Source organism: Melanotaenia boesemani, chromosome 2, assembly GCF_017639745.1.
Source record: "Melanotaenia boesemani isolate fMelBoe1 chromosome 2, fMelBoe1.pri, whole genome shotgun sequence".
Classification (NCBI taxonomy): domain Eukaryota; kingdom Metazoa; phylum Chordata; class Actinopteri; order Atheriniformes; family Melanotaeniidae; genus Melanotaenia; species Melanotaenia boesemani.
This window is the reverse complement of record NC_055683.1, coordinates 17624474-17644291: the sequence shown is the minus strand read 5'-3', so window position 1 is coordinate 17644291 and position 19818 is coordinate 17624474. Positions and strand designations below refer to the sequence as shown.

The window sequence follows — 19818 nt, the reverse complement described above, 5'->3', positions numbered from 1 at the left end:
GAAATTAAATTTCTCTACTTTTATATGACTGCAGACGCTGATTCTACAGTTTGAGTGTGAAAACAAAATTAGAATTCAAAGATTCTGAGAAACACAGCCTCAGAGCCAGAAACACAGTATGGTTTGCAGAGACTCAGTGCAGGATGTTAATTTCACTTTCCTTTAAACAATATGACATAAAAAAAAACGCTCGATGTAAATATAATTTTACTCTATCTTTTAAATGTGTTTTAGATGCTAACAGTCAAAGCTAGCATAGCAGAACTTGCTAGCTGCTATATGCGTAATGTTAGCATTGATGTCATGTAAGTCTTTACAGAAGCAGCTTAACTGTTGCAGTAAAGATAAGTTCCATACTTTCACCACCCTCAAGTGTAATAAAGAGACAAAATGCAAAAGCCCTGCCAATAAATCAAGTTTTATCAGGTTTAAATTCTGTAGTTTTTGTTGACATTGTCAAAAATATCACATAGTGGGGTTATTTGATATATGTAAAGAAAATATATTTTGAATATAAAAATGTATTTTTCTTTTTCTTTTCTTTTTTATCAGCTCTTCTATTTAATGTAATTTTCATTTAGTTTTTCAGTATTTGTTCCTTAGAGCTTATTTCGAAGAGTGTCCTAAAATTTTATCAATACTCATAGAAAGAAATATCCTGAAGATTCAGAGTTAATTTCATTATTCTGTTTTTATGAAAGGGGATGTCTAAGGAATAAGTGAAAATATTCCACCTTTTCAGATGGAGCAATGTCTTTAACTCTGGTTTCTCTGACAGATCGACGTGGGTTTGATGGTCGGCAACAGCCAGGTGATTTTTGAGAAGGCAGAGAATTCTTCCCTCACACTTGTTGGTACGTTACTTCTTTTTAATCATTCTCGTAAAAGGTTATTTCACTTTATTTAAAAATAACTGTTTGCAGTGTTTAGATAGTTCAGCGGTGTGCAACCATTACTGTAATGTAAGACTGCATAAACAACATGAGGCCTGCTAATGTTCCTGTAACTATTCACTCCACAAGATGGCAGCAAGAGCTCATTCTCCCAAAGCACCGAGGAAATATGACACAAAAAAAAAAAAAGCTTGGTTTTTATTTATTATATTTATTTTTTTATATTAATATGTATGTGTCATTCTTTTGCAAATTATTTTTTGTGTTTCATCAGGTAAGGCAAAGACCAAGGAGGCTCGACAGACAATCATCAACCCAGACTGGAACTTTGAGAAGATGGGAATTGGAGGTCTGGACAAGGAATTCTCCGACATTTTCCGCAGAGCTTTTGCTTCCCGAGTTTTCCCTCCTGACATAGTGGAGCAGATGGGTGAGAAACCTTCTTTATTTGCTCTCTTTTTTCTCGTTTTTACAGTTTTTCCATGTTAAACTATCTTGTTTTCCTGAGGAAGGCATGCTCTTTCACTCATTCTTATTCTCGCTTTCTTTTTTAAAGCTGATTACCTGATTTAAAAAATGTTTTAGTGTATTATTTATCTTTTCAATTTAAATTTTAAATTATGGATGAAATGAGGGTGAGAAATTAAATTATGCACTAGTACTGCATCCCTTGAACAAGGTGAACAACATGAAGGGCAGAAATTAGCACAATTTTATATTAGTTTCATGATTCATTTTATTAATCTGTTTTTTTTTTCTCCCTCTGGCTTTGCAGACACTGAAGCCATTGCATGCAATCATCTTTTCTCTTTCCAATATTTCCTTTCCTTTCTTTCCTACATCCCCACTCACTCACTGATCATCTTTCCTCCTTTTTCTCTGTATTTCTTTTTTTAATCAGTCTCCAACCCTGTCATTTATTAAAACTGTGCTTTCTTTGTTTCAGGGTGTAAGCACGTGAAGGGTATTTTGCTGTTTGGACCACCAGGATGTGGTAAAACACTGATGGCCAGGCAGATTGGCAAGATGCTCAACGCCCGTGAGCCGAAGGTTGTTAACGGCCCAGAGATCCTCAACAAGTACGTGGGAGAGTCTGAGGCTAACATCCGCAAACTGTTTGCTGAAGCTGAAGAAGAGCAGAAGAGGGTGAGAAACTCTTTTCTTCTATCAGTTGCATTCAGTAGGCCAAAAAAACACAACTGAGAAAAAAAAAAAAACTTTTATGATTCCAGCTGGGAGCCAACAGTGGCCTCCACATCATCATCTTTGATGAGCTGGATGCCATTTGCAAGCAGAGGGGCACGGGCGCCAGCAGCACGGGCGTGCACGACACTGTGGTCAACCAGCTTCTGTCCAAGATCGATGGCGTGGAGCAGCTTAACAATATCTTGGTTATCGGTAAGCGGGATCAGAGGAAAGCCACTTAACCCATACAGAATACATATATTCCTTCACATAGTCCACAGCGTCTACATCAAACATACTTAATATTAATAAATTGTTTAACTTTCAATGCAGGTGCAACACCAATTCCAAAAGAAGTCGAGTCTCTGTGTGAAATGTAAATAAAAACAGAATGCAATGACTTGTAAATATCCTAAGCCCATATTTTATTTCCAGTAAAATAGAAAATATCAGTGGCTGAAAGTGAGACATTTTACCATTTCATGGAAAATATTAGCTCATTTTGGATTTAAGCAGCAACACATCTCAAAGTAAGAAATCTTGGTCTTTCTTTCAAGCTTTAAGTAAGAGGCTAAGAATGAGATGGGCAAGATGGTAGGAGCCAAATACTTGTGGGTATCAAGTGGCTGTGTGTACATCGTACTACTCTAAGATCAAACCAGGCATGTGCAGCTGTTGTGGCCAGTCAGCTCAGTCAGCACAGATATTTAATATCTGTACTGCCTATGGTCAGCCACAGAAGCACCCGGTGGAGCCCCGTGGACTGTTGGGGATTAAACTTTCATCTTACAGACCTCTAGCATGACCAGACAAAGATATTGTGAATTGCCTTAATATGTGTCCCCGAATATAAGTATTTAAACATCACTGATTATCAAAAAAAACCTAAAACCTAAAAACTCTTAACTGCTGCAGGTTTAAAGTTTCATTCAGAGCATTTTTTAAATGTATTATATATATATATATATATATATATATATATATATATATATATATTAATCAACATCACCATTTAGTATAAAGAAATTTGATAAATTTTTGTCTAGCAGGTCAACTGCCTTATCCGAGACCATCATCTTGTGACTTGTTACTTGTGATGTGCGGATCGATACCAAAATATCAATACTACTGATACCAGCTTTTGGAGTACAGTGGAATACAGTGGAAAGAAACTATAATATCAGTATCATCTCCAAATTATACCCAGTTGGCAGGAACAACAATAGTTTTTTCCGCCTGCCAAAGTCATTTTCTGAAATGGCCCAGCATAGGTTTGCAGCAGAATCTCTCAGGCCATAGCATCACGTGTGGAGCCGAACAGCAATGCCGTGATGTATGATGTGTGTGGAAAGACAAACAGGTGTTATCACGACACCACAACCCTACTTAAACATCTGAGAGTAAACCATAACGCAGTATAATATGAAATTATGATGAGGAAGAGGAGGAAACAGGGACAGGTGCTGCAAGGATGAGACACGTCACTCTAGTGCCTTTGATGCTGCAGGCAGGTACAAACCACTATTCAGAGGGAGGAAATGCGGAGCTGTATACTAATGCTGCATTTTTGCACAGCGATTTTCATCTGTCTGATGTTTAGGTTTTTGTGTTGATGTGCTAAGAACGGGAGTTGCCCTCAATCTGAAGACTGTTGCATCCTGTTTTGTTTTGTACAGTAAAAAAGTTGCAATAAATAGATGTATGAATTTAGCTTGGAGTGCTATGACCCTGAGATCAGTTCACATCAATTAAGCAGGCCTAGATGAAGTTGGTAAGGTTGTTGTCAATAAATATTCAGTAAAACAGCCATTGTGGGGTTTTTAATAAGTAGCACTATGGATATAAATATTTAATAGGATAGAAAGACAATAACATTAATCTCATTTGTTTAGACTGATGATTAAATTTTTTTTTTTATTTTTTTTTTTTTTTTTAACTTGTCCTGTCCAGCATCATAGCAAGCAAAATGATTATCTGGTTGTTGTATCATGCTGAACAAATTTGCTCTGCCAAGGGGAGGCCTATGGGTAAGACTCCTCTTGATAATCTGATTCATTTATTTATTTATTTACTTTGAATCACGGAATCTATGTAATCTTGCTGGACCTGACCGGAGGGGACAGAAAAAGATGGAAAATAGCAAAAAGAGCAAAAGGGAAAGAAGAAAGGAGATAAAAAGATCACAGACAGAAGGAAACGATCCTTCAATCCACACCATCACCAGACAACAAACTGTTACACATGTACATGAACACACCAGAAAATTTCTTTTACAAAAATTTCTTTTAACGTTTACAAAAACAAAAACAGAAACACACACACAGGAAAAACAGAGCTGCTAGTCATTAAGAGTTTTTAAATAATAACCAAATCAAAAAGACACAACAACGACCAGATACTAACTCACAGGAAATATAAACAAAAGAATTATCGCTTAGTATAAAAACCCACTGGACAACTCAGTGACTGTGTCAGCATGCAGAGGATGAGGAATAAGGAGTGATTAGTGATGAAGAGTGGTGAGTGAGATCGTGCAAATGCGACCACGCCTCTACGGAGGCCAGAGGCAGACCAGGGCAGCCCAGAGACCCAGGCCCTCAGCACCAACCCAAGCTACCCCACCACGAAGACGACTCCAGCCCCACCCGAAGGGCGGAAGAGGAGAGCCCCAGCATGAGCCCCCCACGGTCTTGGGGCACAGGTCCCAGTGGGCCAAGTTCAGCAGCCGCCGGCCCCGCCAGGGACCGGCCACCCAGGGCGGCCGCCTCTGGGCCCAGGGCCCCAGGAGCCCAGAGGCGGCCGCCCCACCCCCCAAAGGCAGAGGGCCCACAATATGCCTAGGAGGACCAGGCCCCCCCAGACAGCCACCTGTCGTAGGCCAGCACACACCCTGATGTTCCAGCCGCACACCCCGGGAACCAGGGTGCTATCGGCCCCCTCCCCCCTCCCCCCACTCCCCACCTACTCCAATCTGCACCCCATATAACCCCACACTCACACCCTCCCCTGTGCCATATCCACAAGCACTCACCATCACACAGTCACGTCACACATAACCCACCCACCATGCCCCGTGGGAGACATGATGATTAAATATTTTAATATGTATTTGCTGACATAGATATGGAATGATTGTGGCATTATGTATTTATTTATGCATTTTACTGGTAATTTCAGTTTGAGTCACAAAGTTTTCTATAAACATCTTACTACCACTTCCTTTCCCCTCAGTGTAGTTGCTTTGTAAGGGATTTTCCAGACGCATTAAGTTTCTGTACAAAGTATCGTATCGTTTCGGTATCACTGATACTGGCTTGTATTTTACTTGGTGTTGGGTCGAAAAGAAAATGAGTGGTATCGCACATCACTACTCGTTACTGCATATAAAAGTTTATGCAGTAAACCCCCAGCCATGCACCCCCATCCCCCATTCTTCCTGTCAGTCTCTGCATATCTGACTGTTTCTCCACCCCAGGTATGACCAACCGGCCTGACCTGATTGATGATGCCCTGATGAGACCTGGCAGGTTTGAGGTGAAGATGGAAATTGGTGAGTGGTAGTTTACCACTTCTTGATGTTTTTGCTTCAAAGTATCATTTTAATTTCACGTGTAAATCTAAAATTTCAGGATGTTTATGAGAAGCTATTTTTAAAAGAGGCAGGAAATATATATATATATATATATATATATATATATATATATATATATATATATATATATACTGAATGAATTTTTTTACCTTTCAGTGTTTGGCAGTTAACTCTCACTCTGTTTTTCTTTTTTCTTTTTCTTTTTTTTTTTTTTTTCTTTTTTTTGCTCTTTGAGTGCTACTACTTCCCACTTTTAGTTTAACTAATGCGGTAAGCCAGTCTGTTTAAAATTAAAAAGAAGTTTTATTCATACAAGCAATGAAAATTAACATATCCTCTACAGACACTGTAGCATAAAAAATGAGCAAACTAGCTCTAGCTACTTTGCAGACCTTCCAAAATGTAGCTTTAATATGTAGCAAGCTCATTTGGCAGCAACTCACTAATTAGCTAATTAGGCAGCTACTCGCTAATTACCTAGCTACCGACTTGCTAGTGTACGCTAATTAGCTAGAAATGCACTAAAAAGATTGAGGTGTCAAAAAGGAAGACAATTCAATTCCACGTTATATAGCTAATTACCCTTAAGCTAATGCTACAATCGCTAACCACATGGAACTTTGATTTTCCTCGCTTGGAACAAGTCAAAGAAAAATGTGCAATAAGTCAGATTTTTTAATAAATCAGTTTGATAAAGTCACATTAGATTGTACTGTAAGCTTCTAAGTGTATGTTCATTAAGAATTGAAATTTGCAGGCTGTATAAATCAAATTTAAGCTAACTTTACACATGTATCAACTATCAAGTTCTGCTATGCTGTGCTAGTTCTGACTCCTAGCATCTAAGATGCATTTATTCAGGTGTTAATGAAGCCAAATTAAATTTATCCTTATTTATCCTAAGAAACAGAGTCTTCAGCCATCATCTATTTCAAATTAGTTTCAGGATACTGAAACTAATACAGGATACAGGATCACAGACTGTGTCTTTCAATTTTTTTAACCAAGCACATGGACTCAGTTGTCTACAATCTGGTGGATGAGCCATAATCTCAATGACCAAGGCTTCCATCCTCACCTATCCTAATTTCCTAATTTAGTTTTTCTCTTCTTTTGACATTTTTCTTTTCTTTTTTCTTCATCCCTCATTGATGCATTATCTATATGAACTCTCCAGGTCTGCCTGACGAGAAGGGCCGTGTTCAGATCCTCAACATCCACACCAACAAGATGAAAAGCTTCAACCTGCTGGCTGGAGACGTTAACATCAAAGAGCTGGCGGCAGAGACTAAGAACTACAGTGGAGCAGAGCTGGAGGGACTGGTCAGGGCAGCTCAGTCCACCGCCATGAACCGGCACATTAAGGTCTCGTTACTCTTTTAAATCTTCACTACTTATTTAGGTGAAGAGCAAATGCCAGCAAATGTTAAGCCTACATTTAGTTAAGTTTCAGCTTTAGTAACTGAATTAGCTGGAGCAAAACATAAAGGTCATAGCTGTTTACTGGTGCAGCCCAAAGCACAGTAATGGACATATTATTAAACACACTATTCATATTACCCAAAGCATGAGCTTACTAGCTTGTCAGTCAGTTAATATGATTAATCTACATAATAGTACACCTATATCTTAAATATACCAAAGGTCTTAACTTAGACAGGGCATCAATCAATCAATCAATCAATCAATCAATCAATCAATCAATCAATCAATCAATCAATCAATCAATCAATCAACCAACCAACCAACCAACCAACCAACCAACCAACCAACCAACCAACCAACCAACCAACCAACCAGCCAGCCAGCCAGCCAGCGCTGTCCTAACCATTACCAATCACACTGGGGGAAATGTAACACTGGAATTTACATAACAAATGTTAAGCCGACATGAATGTTTAAATGAAATAAAATAAATAAATAATATAAAAAATATAAAATAAGACATTATAAATATAGAAAGGAAAAACTGTATAAAGGACAATTAAAAATTAAATAAAAGGCTCTTTTCAAAAATCAAACCAGGTGAGCTAACGAACAGGAAGCAAAACAGAATACAAAACACAAGGGAACTTACAAAATAAAACAGGAAACCAGAAAACCCATAGGAAAGCAAAACCAAACAAAAACACGCAGACCATAACGATGCAATGACACTAGACAGATCTCTGGAGGACGGACAAGGGGCCGGAACAACTGGAGACTGATCTATGGAGGACGGTCAGGGGACCAGGACAACTAGAGACTGGGCTTTGGAGGACAACTGGGAGGCCACGACCACTGGAGAGAGGGTTAAGGAGGGCGGCCTGGAGGCCACGATGACAGGAGGCTGAGATCAGGGAGGCCAGGCTGGGCACTGAAGGACAGCTGGGAGGCAGGGACTGAATCTCTGAATGGCGTGCCAGGGGCTGAGCTTGCAAGTGCTGGCGAGGCAGACCAACCTAGAATGGCTAACAAGGCAAGGCCCCCACAGGTGGACAGCCAGAGACCCAGGGGTGAGGGAGCAGGGACAGCTCCAGAAAGCCAAAGATCATCTAGTGAGCAGCAATCCCCTTAGGCTCACGAGCAGGAACCAAGAGTGGAAGAGGAGCAACATCCTTGGAGACGTGAACCCCAGGAGATGGAGGAGCTTCCCAACCCAGGAACTCCTCAGAAACAGGAACTCCAGGAAAGCGTCCCATTCCGTGACCCCCTTGGAAACAGGATCCTGAGGAGCAAGCCATCATGGGATCTCCTTGGAAACAGAAATCTCAGGAGTTGGAAGAGCGTCCCATCCCGTGACCCCTTTGGAAACAGGACCCTGAGGAGCATGCCATCCAGGGACCCGCTTGGAAACAGGAACCTCAGGAGGTGGAGGAGCCTCCCAACCCAGGAACCCTTGGAAACAGGAACCTCAGGAGACATGGGCTGCAGAGCTGAGGGGCAACACAGGAGACATGGGCCGTGGAGCTGGAGGAGACTGACAGACTTTAAACTATTCTTTTCAATCTTCTTTGGCCTTAGTCAGCACATCGGCTGCAACCGCAAAGCTAAGGTACCTGGGATTGACAGTCAATAGATCCAAAACCTCTTCGCTGCTGCCATCTGTACAAGGGGAAGTTAAGGCCCCAACATACAATCAATGTAGACCTTTTTGGTAAGGTGCAAAGCCTCCTCAACCAAGTTGTTGGGTCCAGTAGACCTTCTGTCTCGGTCCGGCGGAGGTGAGGACCCAATAGCAGACTGAAGAGGCACACGAGTGCAGGAAACGCAACTGGGAAACACAACAAGGATCTGACAAAGGAAAACTGAAACCAAGGGGTATAATGATGATCGATATAATGAACAGAAACCAAGCCAGAATACCATAAACAAGGGGAATGAGATTACTAAATAAAACAGGAAACCAGACATGACAATGAACCCCTGGGACAGCAAAACCAAAACAAAATAGACAGACCATTAAAGCCTTCAACACAAGGGAAAGAAAGAACAAGGAAAAGAACCACAAAACAAAAACAGGAAAAACCCACAGATCATGACAAAATCATTGTATCTCTAAACCTCTATTAAATTATTGTATAATATGTGGACATTATATCTGCAAAGGCAAAAGTATAGGAGTTTTAGCACAGATAGTTCAGCTAAAATCTCTAAAATGGCTATTTTGACCCAGTTTGACACAGTTTGGCCACCTATTCTCAATTCTCATTCCCCAATGGAGGACCTCAGGTTTTAAAATGCTAAGACTAATTACCTCACAGTCAAAATGAAGATGAACTGCTGAATGGATACAAGTATGATACAGAATACTTTCTAAATAGCTGCTCAAAGAGCTGCACAGTTCACACACACAGATATACAACAATATACATCAGTTTAACAAAGGAAAAAATGGATAAGAAACTGTTTACATGCATACCTGGTACAGACTCTCAATTACATCAAGACTGCTTAAAATAAAATTCTGAATTTAATACAGAGTTATTTTCTTGTTGTCACTACATTGTAGTAACACTGCATTTTTTCCAGGCTACATCTACAGTTGAGGTGGACATGGAAAGGGCAGAAAAGCTGCAGGTCACCAGAGATGACTTCATGGGATCCCTCAACAACGACATAAAACCAGTACATACCGCTTGTTGTCAGAGATAGTGGGAAAACTGTGTAATTCAGTGAAAGAAACAGGAAAAACAAGTTTATTAACACTTCCTTCTTCTCTACCAGGCATTTGGTACAAACCAAGAAGATTATTCCAGCTACATCATGAATGGCATCATCAAATGGGGCGATCCAGTCACCCACGTTCTGGATGATGGGGAGCTGCTTGTACAGCAAACCAAGAACAGTGATCGTACACCACTGGTGGCTGTGTTGCTGGAGGGTAAGAATACAATCATTCATAAACTTTTCCCACCTTTAATGGGAACCATAACCTGGACAATTCTGTTAAAAAACAAACAAATTTTTGATTCAATCACTGCATTCAGTTATCTTGTTTTCACACCTGCCATCAACTAAATATACCGATTAACCCCGAATTAAGCTCAACTGTCCTTGAAGGATTTTCCTGACATCCACTGCAGAACAACAGTGAAAGCCGTGGTTGGTAGAGAGCTTACAACACATTAAAGGCCTTTACTGTGGAAAAGGTATCAGTCAGGTGAAGCATACCAAAAGTTTCCAAAGCTTTGGATCTACCATAGAAAACAATGACGACAGTCATCACAAAGTGGAGAAAATATGGGATATTTACAGTGTTGCAATGAACTGGACTGCCCCCAAAACTGCTTGAAATACAAAAGCTGGTAGGATCAGCTACTGAGGCCTACAGCGACACAGGAATTTCTGTCAAGAATTGGTTGTACTGCATGTCAAATCAAGTCAGGTCAAATTTGATTTGGATTCATTCATAAACTGTATTCATTTTGTTTCAAGTCGAGCTGCTGAGTCACTCGCTGACTTTAGTCTATTGTTAAAATTATCTTAAATGAAATCACATGATGCAGGTAAAATCTGAGCCGGAGATTAAAATATCAATAAAATAAAGTACTGTTGATTTTTCAACATTTTTCTCCTCAGCATATGTATTTGTTTTCAGTTGAATTGTACAAGTTATAGGTCACATTAAAGGTGAGGGAGTTGTTTTTATAAAAACCTTGCATTTTCACAGAGGTGTACACTTTTATTTCCACTGTTGGAATAGAATCAGGTGGAAGGACAAAGTTAAAACAACAAATAGTAAATTATACCCCTTCTTTCTGCACACAGGTCCTCCACACAGTGGGAAGACAGCTTTGGCAGCTAAAATTGCAGAGGACTCTCAATTCCCCTTCATTAAGATTTGCTCTCCAGACAAGATGATTGGAAGCTCTGAGATCTCCAAGTGCCAGGCAATCAAAAAGGTGCGGGCTACAATGTCTTTGTTTTGTACATTTATTTACTATGTTCCCCTCTGTGCAATTTTCAAACCATTAATGCCTTCCTGTCTTCCCTTTTCCCACTCTCTGTTTCAGGTCTTTGATGATGCTTATAAATCCCAGCTTAGCTGTGTGGTGGTGGATGACATTGAGCGTCTGCTGGACTACGTCCCCATTGGTCCTCGTTTCTCCAACCTGGTTCTACAGGCTCTGCTGGTGCTGCTCAAGAAACCTCCACCCAAGGTTAGAGTTGATTGGAAAGCTGAAGACATACAGGGGTTTTACCACACAACAGCCATGATGACCAATACGATGTTGCACTTCACTATAATAGAAGATATTAAACTTTTATACTCTACATGGAAAAGAATACGATAATGGGAATGCGATATAGAAAACTTTTACTTATTAAATTTACACACCAAAAAAAAGCTGTAATATATGGAAGCCAAAAGTGGCCATGCTTGAAAAAAAAAGGACTGTTTTCTTGAGATAACAGAAAAAATATGTTGCTGACTTGGGTTATTTACTAAAGCAATAAGCCCCGAGAAGCCGTGGGTTACAGGGATTTTACAACGGCGGAGGGGTGTGCTAAGGCCCGACGCGAAGCGGTAAAAATCCGCCGTTGTAAAATCCCTGTAACCCACGGATTCAAGGGGCTTATTGCTTTTATAAAACGGTTACCCTTCATATTGCTTATGAAATATAAATTTAATTAAAGAAACACACAAATCGAAATTTACCACAAAGTCTGACATTTCTTTTCTTTTTTAGCAATTGTAAAAACAATTTACAACGGAACAGGTAAGTTGCGCTCAGAGCTATTGGTTGCTAGGCAACGCTACGCCCGTTGACACTGGCGCAGGAATATTTTGTGATGAGGTCTTACCGGGTCTATGTGTGGGTTACACTCAATTTATCACGGCATGGAACGCTGCTCAGCCAATCACAATTAAGGATGAGAAACACCCGTTTTATAAAAGTTAATAATTTGTAAAAACTATGGTAAAACAGCATTTTTTTTCCTAAAGCAAACAAAATATCACACGTATTTCTTAAAGGTACGTGTGTGGCAAAATAAAAAGCCAATGGCAGAAAAATGTTATATATCATTAAAAACTGTTTCTATTGGTATCTAATAACTTTTCTAAAATAATTTTGTTTTTATTCTCTTACATTGGGCCATTTATATGTACTTGCCGTGGGTCCACATGTATGGCAGCTGCCATATTTGTGCCACCATTTTTACTACTTTGTCTCTAACTGAACAAACAACCCTCTTAGCTTTAAAACTGCTTTCTAAAACTGGCTTTGTTTGATAGATGCTAGAGCACCATTTGGAACTAGTAATGCATGAAAAGGACCATTGAAGAAGACAGTACACATGTGCACAGTGTTGAAGTAGTTACTTTTAGTGCAGTCACTCACAAATGAAAACATGTTTATTTTGGTCACTGATAGCCACCGTCCATTCACAACTTGCTTTGCCCATCTTTACAGCTACATGTCAGTAATTCTTATGATGAAATTAGCAGCTAACACAGAAAAAGAGGCTCATTTCTGAGCCTACCTTGATTATCTTGTGATCTTGACAAAAGGAAAATCACAATCTCATGGTGACAGCAAGTGGTAATTTTGAGAAAAGACAGATTCGTCAGGATTTCAGTCAACAGTCAACTCATGATCTTAAGATAGTTAAATCAAAATAAACAACTGCGGTAGCTGGAGGAAGGTGACTTTACCTTCTGTCACCTTTAACCTTTGAGTTATTCTTGACTAGGAACCTGCTAAATATTCTGCCTACATCTCACATTCTGGTAAGAATATCATACTGACACAAGTGTCTTTAAACATTAAAAACTGCAAAACCACGACTTTGTGCATCCTGCTACAGTCTCCAGACTCATAATGTGAAACAAAACCAACATAGTTACGGCTGGTAATGACACCAGGGTTGGCAGTAATTAGTTAGTTGATGAGATCAATGCCACTGCTTGCACTGTAAACAAGAGGCTACAGCCAGCAAATTAATTAGCTTCGGCTAGCATGTACTGTAGACTACAAACAGAGTGCAACAGCAAGCCTGGCTCTCTCCAGCAGGGAACAGAATCCACCTACCATCCTCTCCGAAGCGGGAAGAAAATATGTTAGAGATGCATTTGGGAAATCTGCTAGTTTCAGACAAAGTCAAAATAGATGTTTCCTCATTGATGATGTGTCCTGATTGTCCAGTAGTGAAGTGGACTGAGCAGAACATTTAGCCATGCTCAGATTACAAACTGTAAGGAGAAAAAATGCTGTGATCTGGGTCAGGAACCATTTTTTCCTTTATATTTAAGACCCTCTCCAGCAAATCCTGATTACCTTAATTATGAGTTGTTTTAAAAAAAAAATGTATGAGTTCCAGTTTTTTCCATTAAAAAAAAAAAAAAAAAAGAAGACAAAAACCTCTTATAATCTAATATTGTGGGTAGGACTCCCACGTCAGCATCTTCCTCATTCTTTCTTTAATTGTTTTTTTTTTTTTATGAAAAATCAGAGTATTTAATGGAATATCATCCTGCAAATTTTATAAAGCCTCCTATTTCCTCCTGCAGGGCCGTAAGCTGCTCATCATTGGTACCACCAGCAGGAAGGATGTCCTGCAGGAGATGGAGATGCTGGACGCCTTCAGCACCACCATCCACATTCCCAATATCTCTACTGGGGAGCAGCTAGTTGATGCCTTAGAGGTACAATATAAGCAAGCACACACATATAAAGTCATTTATATTTACGGTAGCTACAAATATATGCACACATGTGAAATGTGAATATATTCTGAAGGTGAAAATACAGTTGTGCATAACAAACAACAGTAAAAGGCAATGAATTTCATATAAAAATTATTTTAGGAAGACCTCACATTCATGCCCATATGTAGCCTTGAAAGACCAACAAACTTGTAAATTCAAGCTACTGAAAAAATGTAAGTAGCTCAAGCATAATTATTAGGATGTGTTTGCTCAAGGCTTTGATGATGTCTGTGAAATTATTCACCTCTCTGCTGCTTTTGTTGTTTTTGTAGCTGCTGGGAAGCTTCACTGATAAAGAGCGAGCCAGCATTGCACATCAGCTCAAAGGGAAGCGAGTCTGGATCGGCATTAAGAAACTTCTCGTCCTCATCGAGATGTCACTGCAGGTATGGAAGAACCAAAAACCTTCAAAATGAACAATCTTGAACAACGAGGTGGGAAAAAAATTACATCATCAGTTCACAAAATCTAAAATACCTCTTCTAACCTACACTTACATTCACACCAGGATAGTCTGCTAGACGTGGAACAATTGGGGACTTAGTTCAGTTGGGGGCTTCAGTTCAGCATTCTTCTGGACCGAGTTTGTGTTCACGCAATACTCAAACAAATCACTTTTTAAATAATCTTTTCCACTCCACGCCATAGGTGGCACTGCATCAAGAATTACTAAAGAGGAAGACGAGACACACAACAAAGAAGAGAACGGGTTTATCTATTGGTTAATGCATCTGTTTCTAGCACGTCAGAGCAAAACATGCCAGCAAACAAGTCATTTCTTCCATCGTTTTTGTTGTGTTTACCCACAATGCAGCACACTAAACCCACAATGCATGTTGTTTTGTAGACCCTTTCCTGTATTTGGTCTGCTTAAAGCGAACCATGAGTCGCAGTTTTAGGTGGACCAAGTCTACAAATCAGAGTTTTGCATTCACTTTCCAACTTTCCGAGCGAACAGACTAGGATTTGAATCAAAAAGGCTGGTGTGAATGTATCTTAAGCTGTCTTTCAATATATTAATGACCCTTAAGTACCCTTGTTGTCAGGCTCTACGTTATGATGTACACTATATTTTACCATTTAATGTATTTATTTAGGATACTTTGTGCTTAAAATCTGTTGTAATTTGGTATCATGGTAAAAATACATGCTCAAATTTGAAAAATAAATTAATCTAAAATCTGTTTGGTATATGACGTTTCTGCCTTTCAGCTAAGTAGAACCAGCTAGCTAAGAACTAGCTGAATTTGTTGGTCTCTGTTTGACATTCAGAAAAGTATTTTGCTTCTAAAAATGTCAGAGATTTTCCAAAACCAAACTTCAAAGTTGTTAAATTGGAAACTACTACCTTGGCTTGAGCTAACTTCTTTTTTCTTTTTTAGTTGAAATGCTAACTAACTGCAGCTAAATGTTTTTGTTTTGTTTTGTTTATTTTATTTTTTTCCCTTTGGAAAGATAAAAGTCTTTGCAAAATTACCTTTCAGTTTTCAACTAGATACAAAATTAACATATTTCCTGAGTGACTGCATTTTCTTCTTTGAGTTTGTGAAATATGAATAGTTAAAATATTTGAGGCACAGGGAGGAAATGACATCTTAGCATCTTGTTTGAGATGCTAACAAGTTGCTTAAGACGATATACTGAACCACCACAAGGAAAAATGTTGCTGGGATATTTCTAGTCATGCTACAAGAACCAAAATGGACTTTTTCTTAAACATTATTATAATTATTTGTATGACTTTTCACCCCCTATTTTTCTCACTCTGATAATTTTATAATCTGTAGATGGACCCTGACTACAGAGTGACCAAGTTCCTGTCTCTGCTCAGGGATGAAGGAGCGTGAGTAAAACCACTCTCAGCTAATCATATTGTCTTTCATTATCACACACCTCCATCACATTAAACCCTCTTCTTTTACTCACATCTTCCTTCCTTTTATGTGGTTCTGTTTTTACTTTGAAACCCAATGTTAAGCTGTTTTCATATACTCTATTGACAGACTATAATGAAACGTGACTCAACAATAATTTTTGCCCTAACAGTGAAGAACAATTCTAAAAACAAGTGACCTCTTCTGAACAACTTCTAACAGAAATGGCTTTATTTTGCAATCACCAGGTTGAATGAAGGCGACCAAATCCGAATTTAAGCTGTTGCTGTGTCGATCTTCTGTGTACTGGTAAGGTCGACAACAAAGTGACGAGAATAGAGCTAATGTAGCGGTTAGCACTAGCTTAAATTTTCGCTGTTAGCTATTAGATTAGCATTACTTCATTTTATTTTCTGCTAAAGAATTTTGACAATATTAAAATCTTTAAATCACAGATTTTTAACAATTAAACTCACAAAATTATCAAATATAAGATGCACATTATTTTTGATTTATGATTTGCTAGCATTGACTTATGTTAGCTAACAAATGTTGACAGTCCTGAACCACACTAAAGTGGAGCAAATCAAAGTGTTTTTTTTTTTTTTTTAATTATTCATTGTTTTAAAAACTTCCTTTAATCTGCCCCTTGTTCTCCCATTTTCATATCCTTGTCATCCTTGTCTTATTTGTTACATTATTATGTGAAATCTTTGTACCCTTTATGCTAGCTTATACTCATTCACATTGTGTTCAACTGCAAGTGTATTTAATTGATGTATTATGACATAATATCATGGAAGAATTGCATTTTTACTCATCCGTCATTGTTATTTTACAGTTGCACACATTACTTTAAACACATTAATTTCTACGTGATTGGATGTAGGCCTACTGTTTGGTATATTTCAGCTTTTATATTCTGATTGGAACTTGCAGTCCTGCTCTTGTAGGGTTAGCTTTCAGGAACTCTATATAAGTTCAAATATGGCTTAAATACTGACCAGTTGTTTCAAAAAATCAAGTTACATATGATGCAAAAGAAAGGTAGCATTGGGGGAAAAATGGATCCATTAATTTCTTAAATAATAACAGAATGTGAACCTTGTGTTTCTAGTTAAAATTGTAAAGACACAGGAACATATTAACTGAGATTTATCCAGAATAAACATGAGCAACAACCTTTCATGGTTTCCATCTAAACACAATATACAACAGAAACAGGAGGTCATCTTATATAAGTTACAAGTTTTGTAACTTATATAAATTGCTTGTAACTTGTATCGTACAGGTACAAATTTAATCTACAAGTACAGAGTATTTCTGCAAGTCTAAAAATACAAGTAATTCATACATGTCAGAAATACAATTCTGAAAATTGTCAAAAAAAGTCAGTTTTACGAAAATAAAACATGTGTCCCACATTTTACACACTTTGTCAAGAACCACCAGATTTATTTCATCCTTAACCAACCTTGGAGAGAGCTCACCAAGGCTGGGTTAACTGTCATAGTTCCCCAAATATAAGAGGTTTTACGGCTAAGTAAGACGTTTATAAACCTTTAAAGCACAGGTCACGAACAAGTGGACTGCGGTCCAAATCCGAACCCAGAACCTGTCCCACATTGACTTGGACCTAAACTATAAAATCTGATGGGGTGCTTTTATTTTAACTGGCGCAACTTTTGCAGTCTTCCCGGTAGTGGTCAGAAAACACGCAGACCAATTGCATGAGTTAAGCCATCCCACGTGATACACTCAGCCAGTTAAGTCTGTGAGGCTAGACATTGCGGCACTACACCGCAGACAGACAAGAGTATAAGTGGCAGGTAAAAAGACAGTGGAAGCGGAGAGAAAGCAGCTAGATAAAACAAAGGAGAGACACAGACAACTGTGGCAGAGAAAGGCAGCAGAGTTGCCAAGTCCGCCTGTTATAGGCGACTTTAGGCTTGTTTTTCTGTGGAGTCGTTTTCAGTTATCAACAGTTGTGGGTTGCAGGTTTTTGGGCTTGTTTTCTGCAGTTGCTTATTTGGGCTTGTTGTGCTCCTGTTAATAAGTCCCCCCAATTCTCCATAACCCATGGATGCGGAACGGGAAACATGAACACAACAGCATTTTTTTTTTTTTTTTTTTTTTATGAAGTAGCGTCAACAGCCCTGTTTCCGTGGGTACAATGCATGCACAACTTCACTTGACAGAGCAACAGTGACAATGCCCATGAATAAATAGAAAATAGATAAAATACATATAATAAAGAGTAGGAAAGAGAGTGTATTGGAGGGCTGATGGACATCAGTTTCACTGTCTCATAACAACACGATGAGGAGACAGTTTTTATTTGTTTAAGGATTTTTTTCAGATGAGCAATGTATGTCCTATTTTAATTAGTTTAAAAGTTCAAGTTATATATATATACATATATATATATGTATATATATATATATATATATATATATAGCCCTCCTTGCTTGGGGCTTAGTTAGAGAAATCTGATTGGTGTAAAAAAGGTGTATAAAATTTGGGACAAATGTTTTGTACTACATGTCACATTTACCCACACACACACACATACATCACTTATATCGTTATCATACTAAGTGCTTTTCACTAACATATACATTCATACCTCAATCGACACATCGGGAGGCAGTGTGGAGTTCAGTTTTTTTGCCCAAGGAGTCTTCAGCGTGTAGTCTGGGGAAGCCATCGATCCACTGACCTTTCTGTTTGGTAGAGAACTGCCACCACGGAGCTACAGCTACTCTGACTTGTAAAGTTTACTTGTATTTTCCGACTTGCAGAATTAATCTGTATTTGTAAATTTGATTTGTACCTCTGCTTGTTGTTACAGTTTAAAATATGGAGATACAAGATATAAAACGTATGTCTCTGCCCTAGCTCTTTATCCATCTTGTGTTTCCTAGTGGCCATATGAGGAACATGACTGTGCATACATACCAGTGTCTAAACTTTACTAAGAGGCATGTGTATGTTCAGTGTTTTGGGTCCATGGTTGGGTACTACATGAAACCAAGACCTGATCTTTTTTTAAATTCCCATCCAATCGTCTTGAGTGGTCTGATGATGTGAGCACTTGGAAGGAACCCTTTCCTCACCATGAATTGGAATGCAGACACAGAAATAAGTGATTATTGGTGCAACCTAATCAAGGTAACCTGAAAGTTTTAAAGGGGCGGAACTGAGGTGACATGTATCCTTGTGTTTTAGCCTTTTTGCCTGCTTTTTGTGCTTTTTAAAATCCCTGCAAGTGTTTAACTGAGGCTTGCTGACTATGTTAAGTGTCATGCAGGGGTGATAATTACACTGCTGGAAAATTAAATAAATGACTCCCTCCTCCTTCAACTTCTTCCTTTTTTACAGTGATCGCAGTTTCTATGAGTAGAGGGAGCTGGCTGCAGGAAGGAAGCCTCTCAGTATCAAACCACCTGTGGGAGACAATGAGGAGGAGGAAGAGAAGAAGAAGAAGGCCTCTATGTACTGTCCAATCATCAGTCTACCTATCTATCTATATACACACCTGGTCCAAGTGAAGAACAGATAAACTCCTCTTTATCTGAGCATGTTTCCGCAGACTAAATGTCACCTCCTTTCCACTCATCATCATCATCATCATTATCATCATTATTCCACTAATTGACATACCATAGCACACTATTGGAAGTAGTACTGTTAAAAAAAACTGTTATCTGTAAAAAAAAAAATGCAATAGATGATTGTAAAAAGTGTTGTTTTGTGCATTGTGTGTAGGAATATTTAAAAAGAAGAAGCATCAGCTCATGTTTTTAGATCTATTTATTGTATTTGTTGCATATCTCTGGTCCTGCTGAAGTTAATTATCGTTGTGCATCCTCTTGATCAGTATAAACAGAATAAAATGTCAAAGCCATTTCAATATAAAGACGTGAATCTAAAAAGAGGCTTTTAGTGAATGTGTAGTGGCTGTAAAAAGAAGCTGTTTCATGTGTAAATGTAATCCCTTTAAAAATACAGTATGATCATGGTCTGTAAATAGTATATATAGTCTAAATACAGTATATCATCAGAGTAAAAATATTTCAT

At 38.6% G+C, this 19818-nt stretch overlaps 1 protein-coding gene across 4 annotated transcripts in view; it reads left to right on the top strand.

The window, feature by feature from the left end:
• Positions 1 to 19475, top strand: part of LOC121631501 (vesicle-fusing ATPase) — a 52815-nt gene extending 33340 nt beyond the window's left edge. For 2 of the 4 annotated variants that reach the window (XM_041972486.1, XM_041972501.1), the window contains 15 exons: positions 779 to 854; positions 1168 to 1323; positions 1840 to 2039; positions 2126 to 2291; positions 5554 to 5628; positions 6848 to 7035; positions 9682 to 9777; positions 9877 to 10033; positions 10921 to 11054; positions 11166 to 11312; positions 13667 to 13801; positions 14137 to 14250; positions 15652 to 15707; positions 15987 to 16047; positions 19120 to 19475. In XM_041972486.1, coding sequence (XP_041828420.1) covers positions 779 to 854; positions 1168 to 1323; positions 1840 to 2039; positions 2126 to 2291; positions 5554 to 5628; positions 6848 to 7035; positions 9682 to 9777; positions 9877 to 10033; positions 10921 to 11054; positions 11166 to 11312; positions 13667 to 13801; positions 14137 to 14250; positions 15652 to 15707; positions 15987 to 16017 — 1731 coding nt within the window. In that variant the 3' untranslated portion in view covers positions 16018 to 16047; positions 19120 to 19475. Of the gene's footprint in view, positions 1 to 778; positions 855 to 1167; positions 1324 to 1839; positions 2040 to 2125; positions 2292 to 5553; positions 5629 to 6847; positions 7036 to 9681; positions 9778 to 9876; positions 10034 to 10920; positions 11055 to 11165; positions 11313 to 13666; positions 13802 to 14136; positions 14251 to 15651; positions 15712 to 15986; positions 16048 to 19119 lie in introns of those variants that run through there. The other 2 variants (XM_041972495.1, XM_041972506.1) reach the window with 2 other exon arrangements.
• Positions 19476 to 19818: the final 343 nt, after the last annotated feature.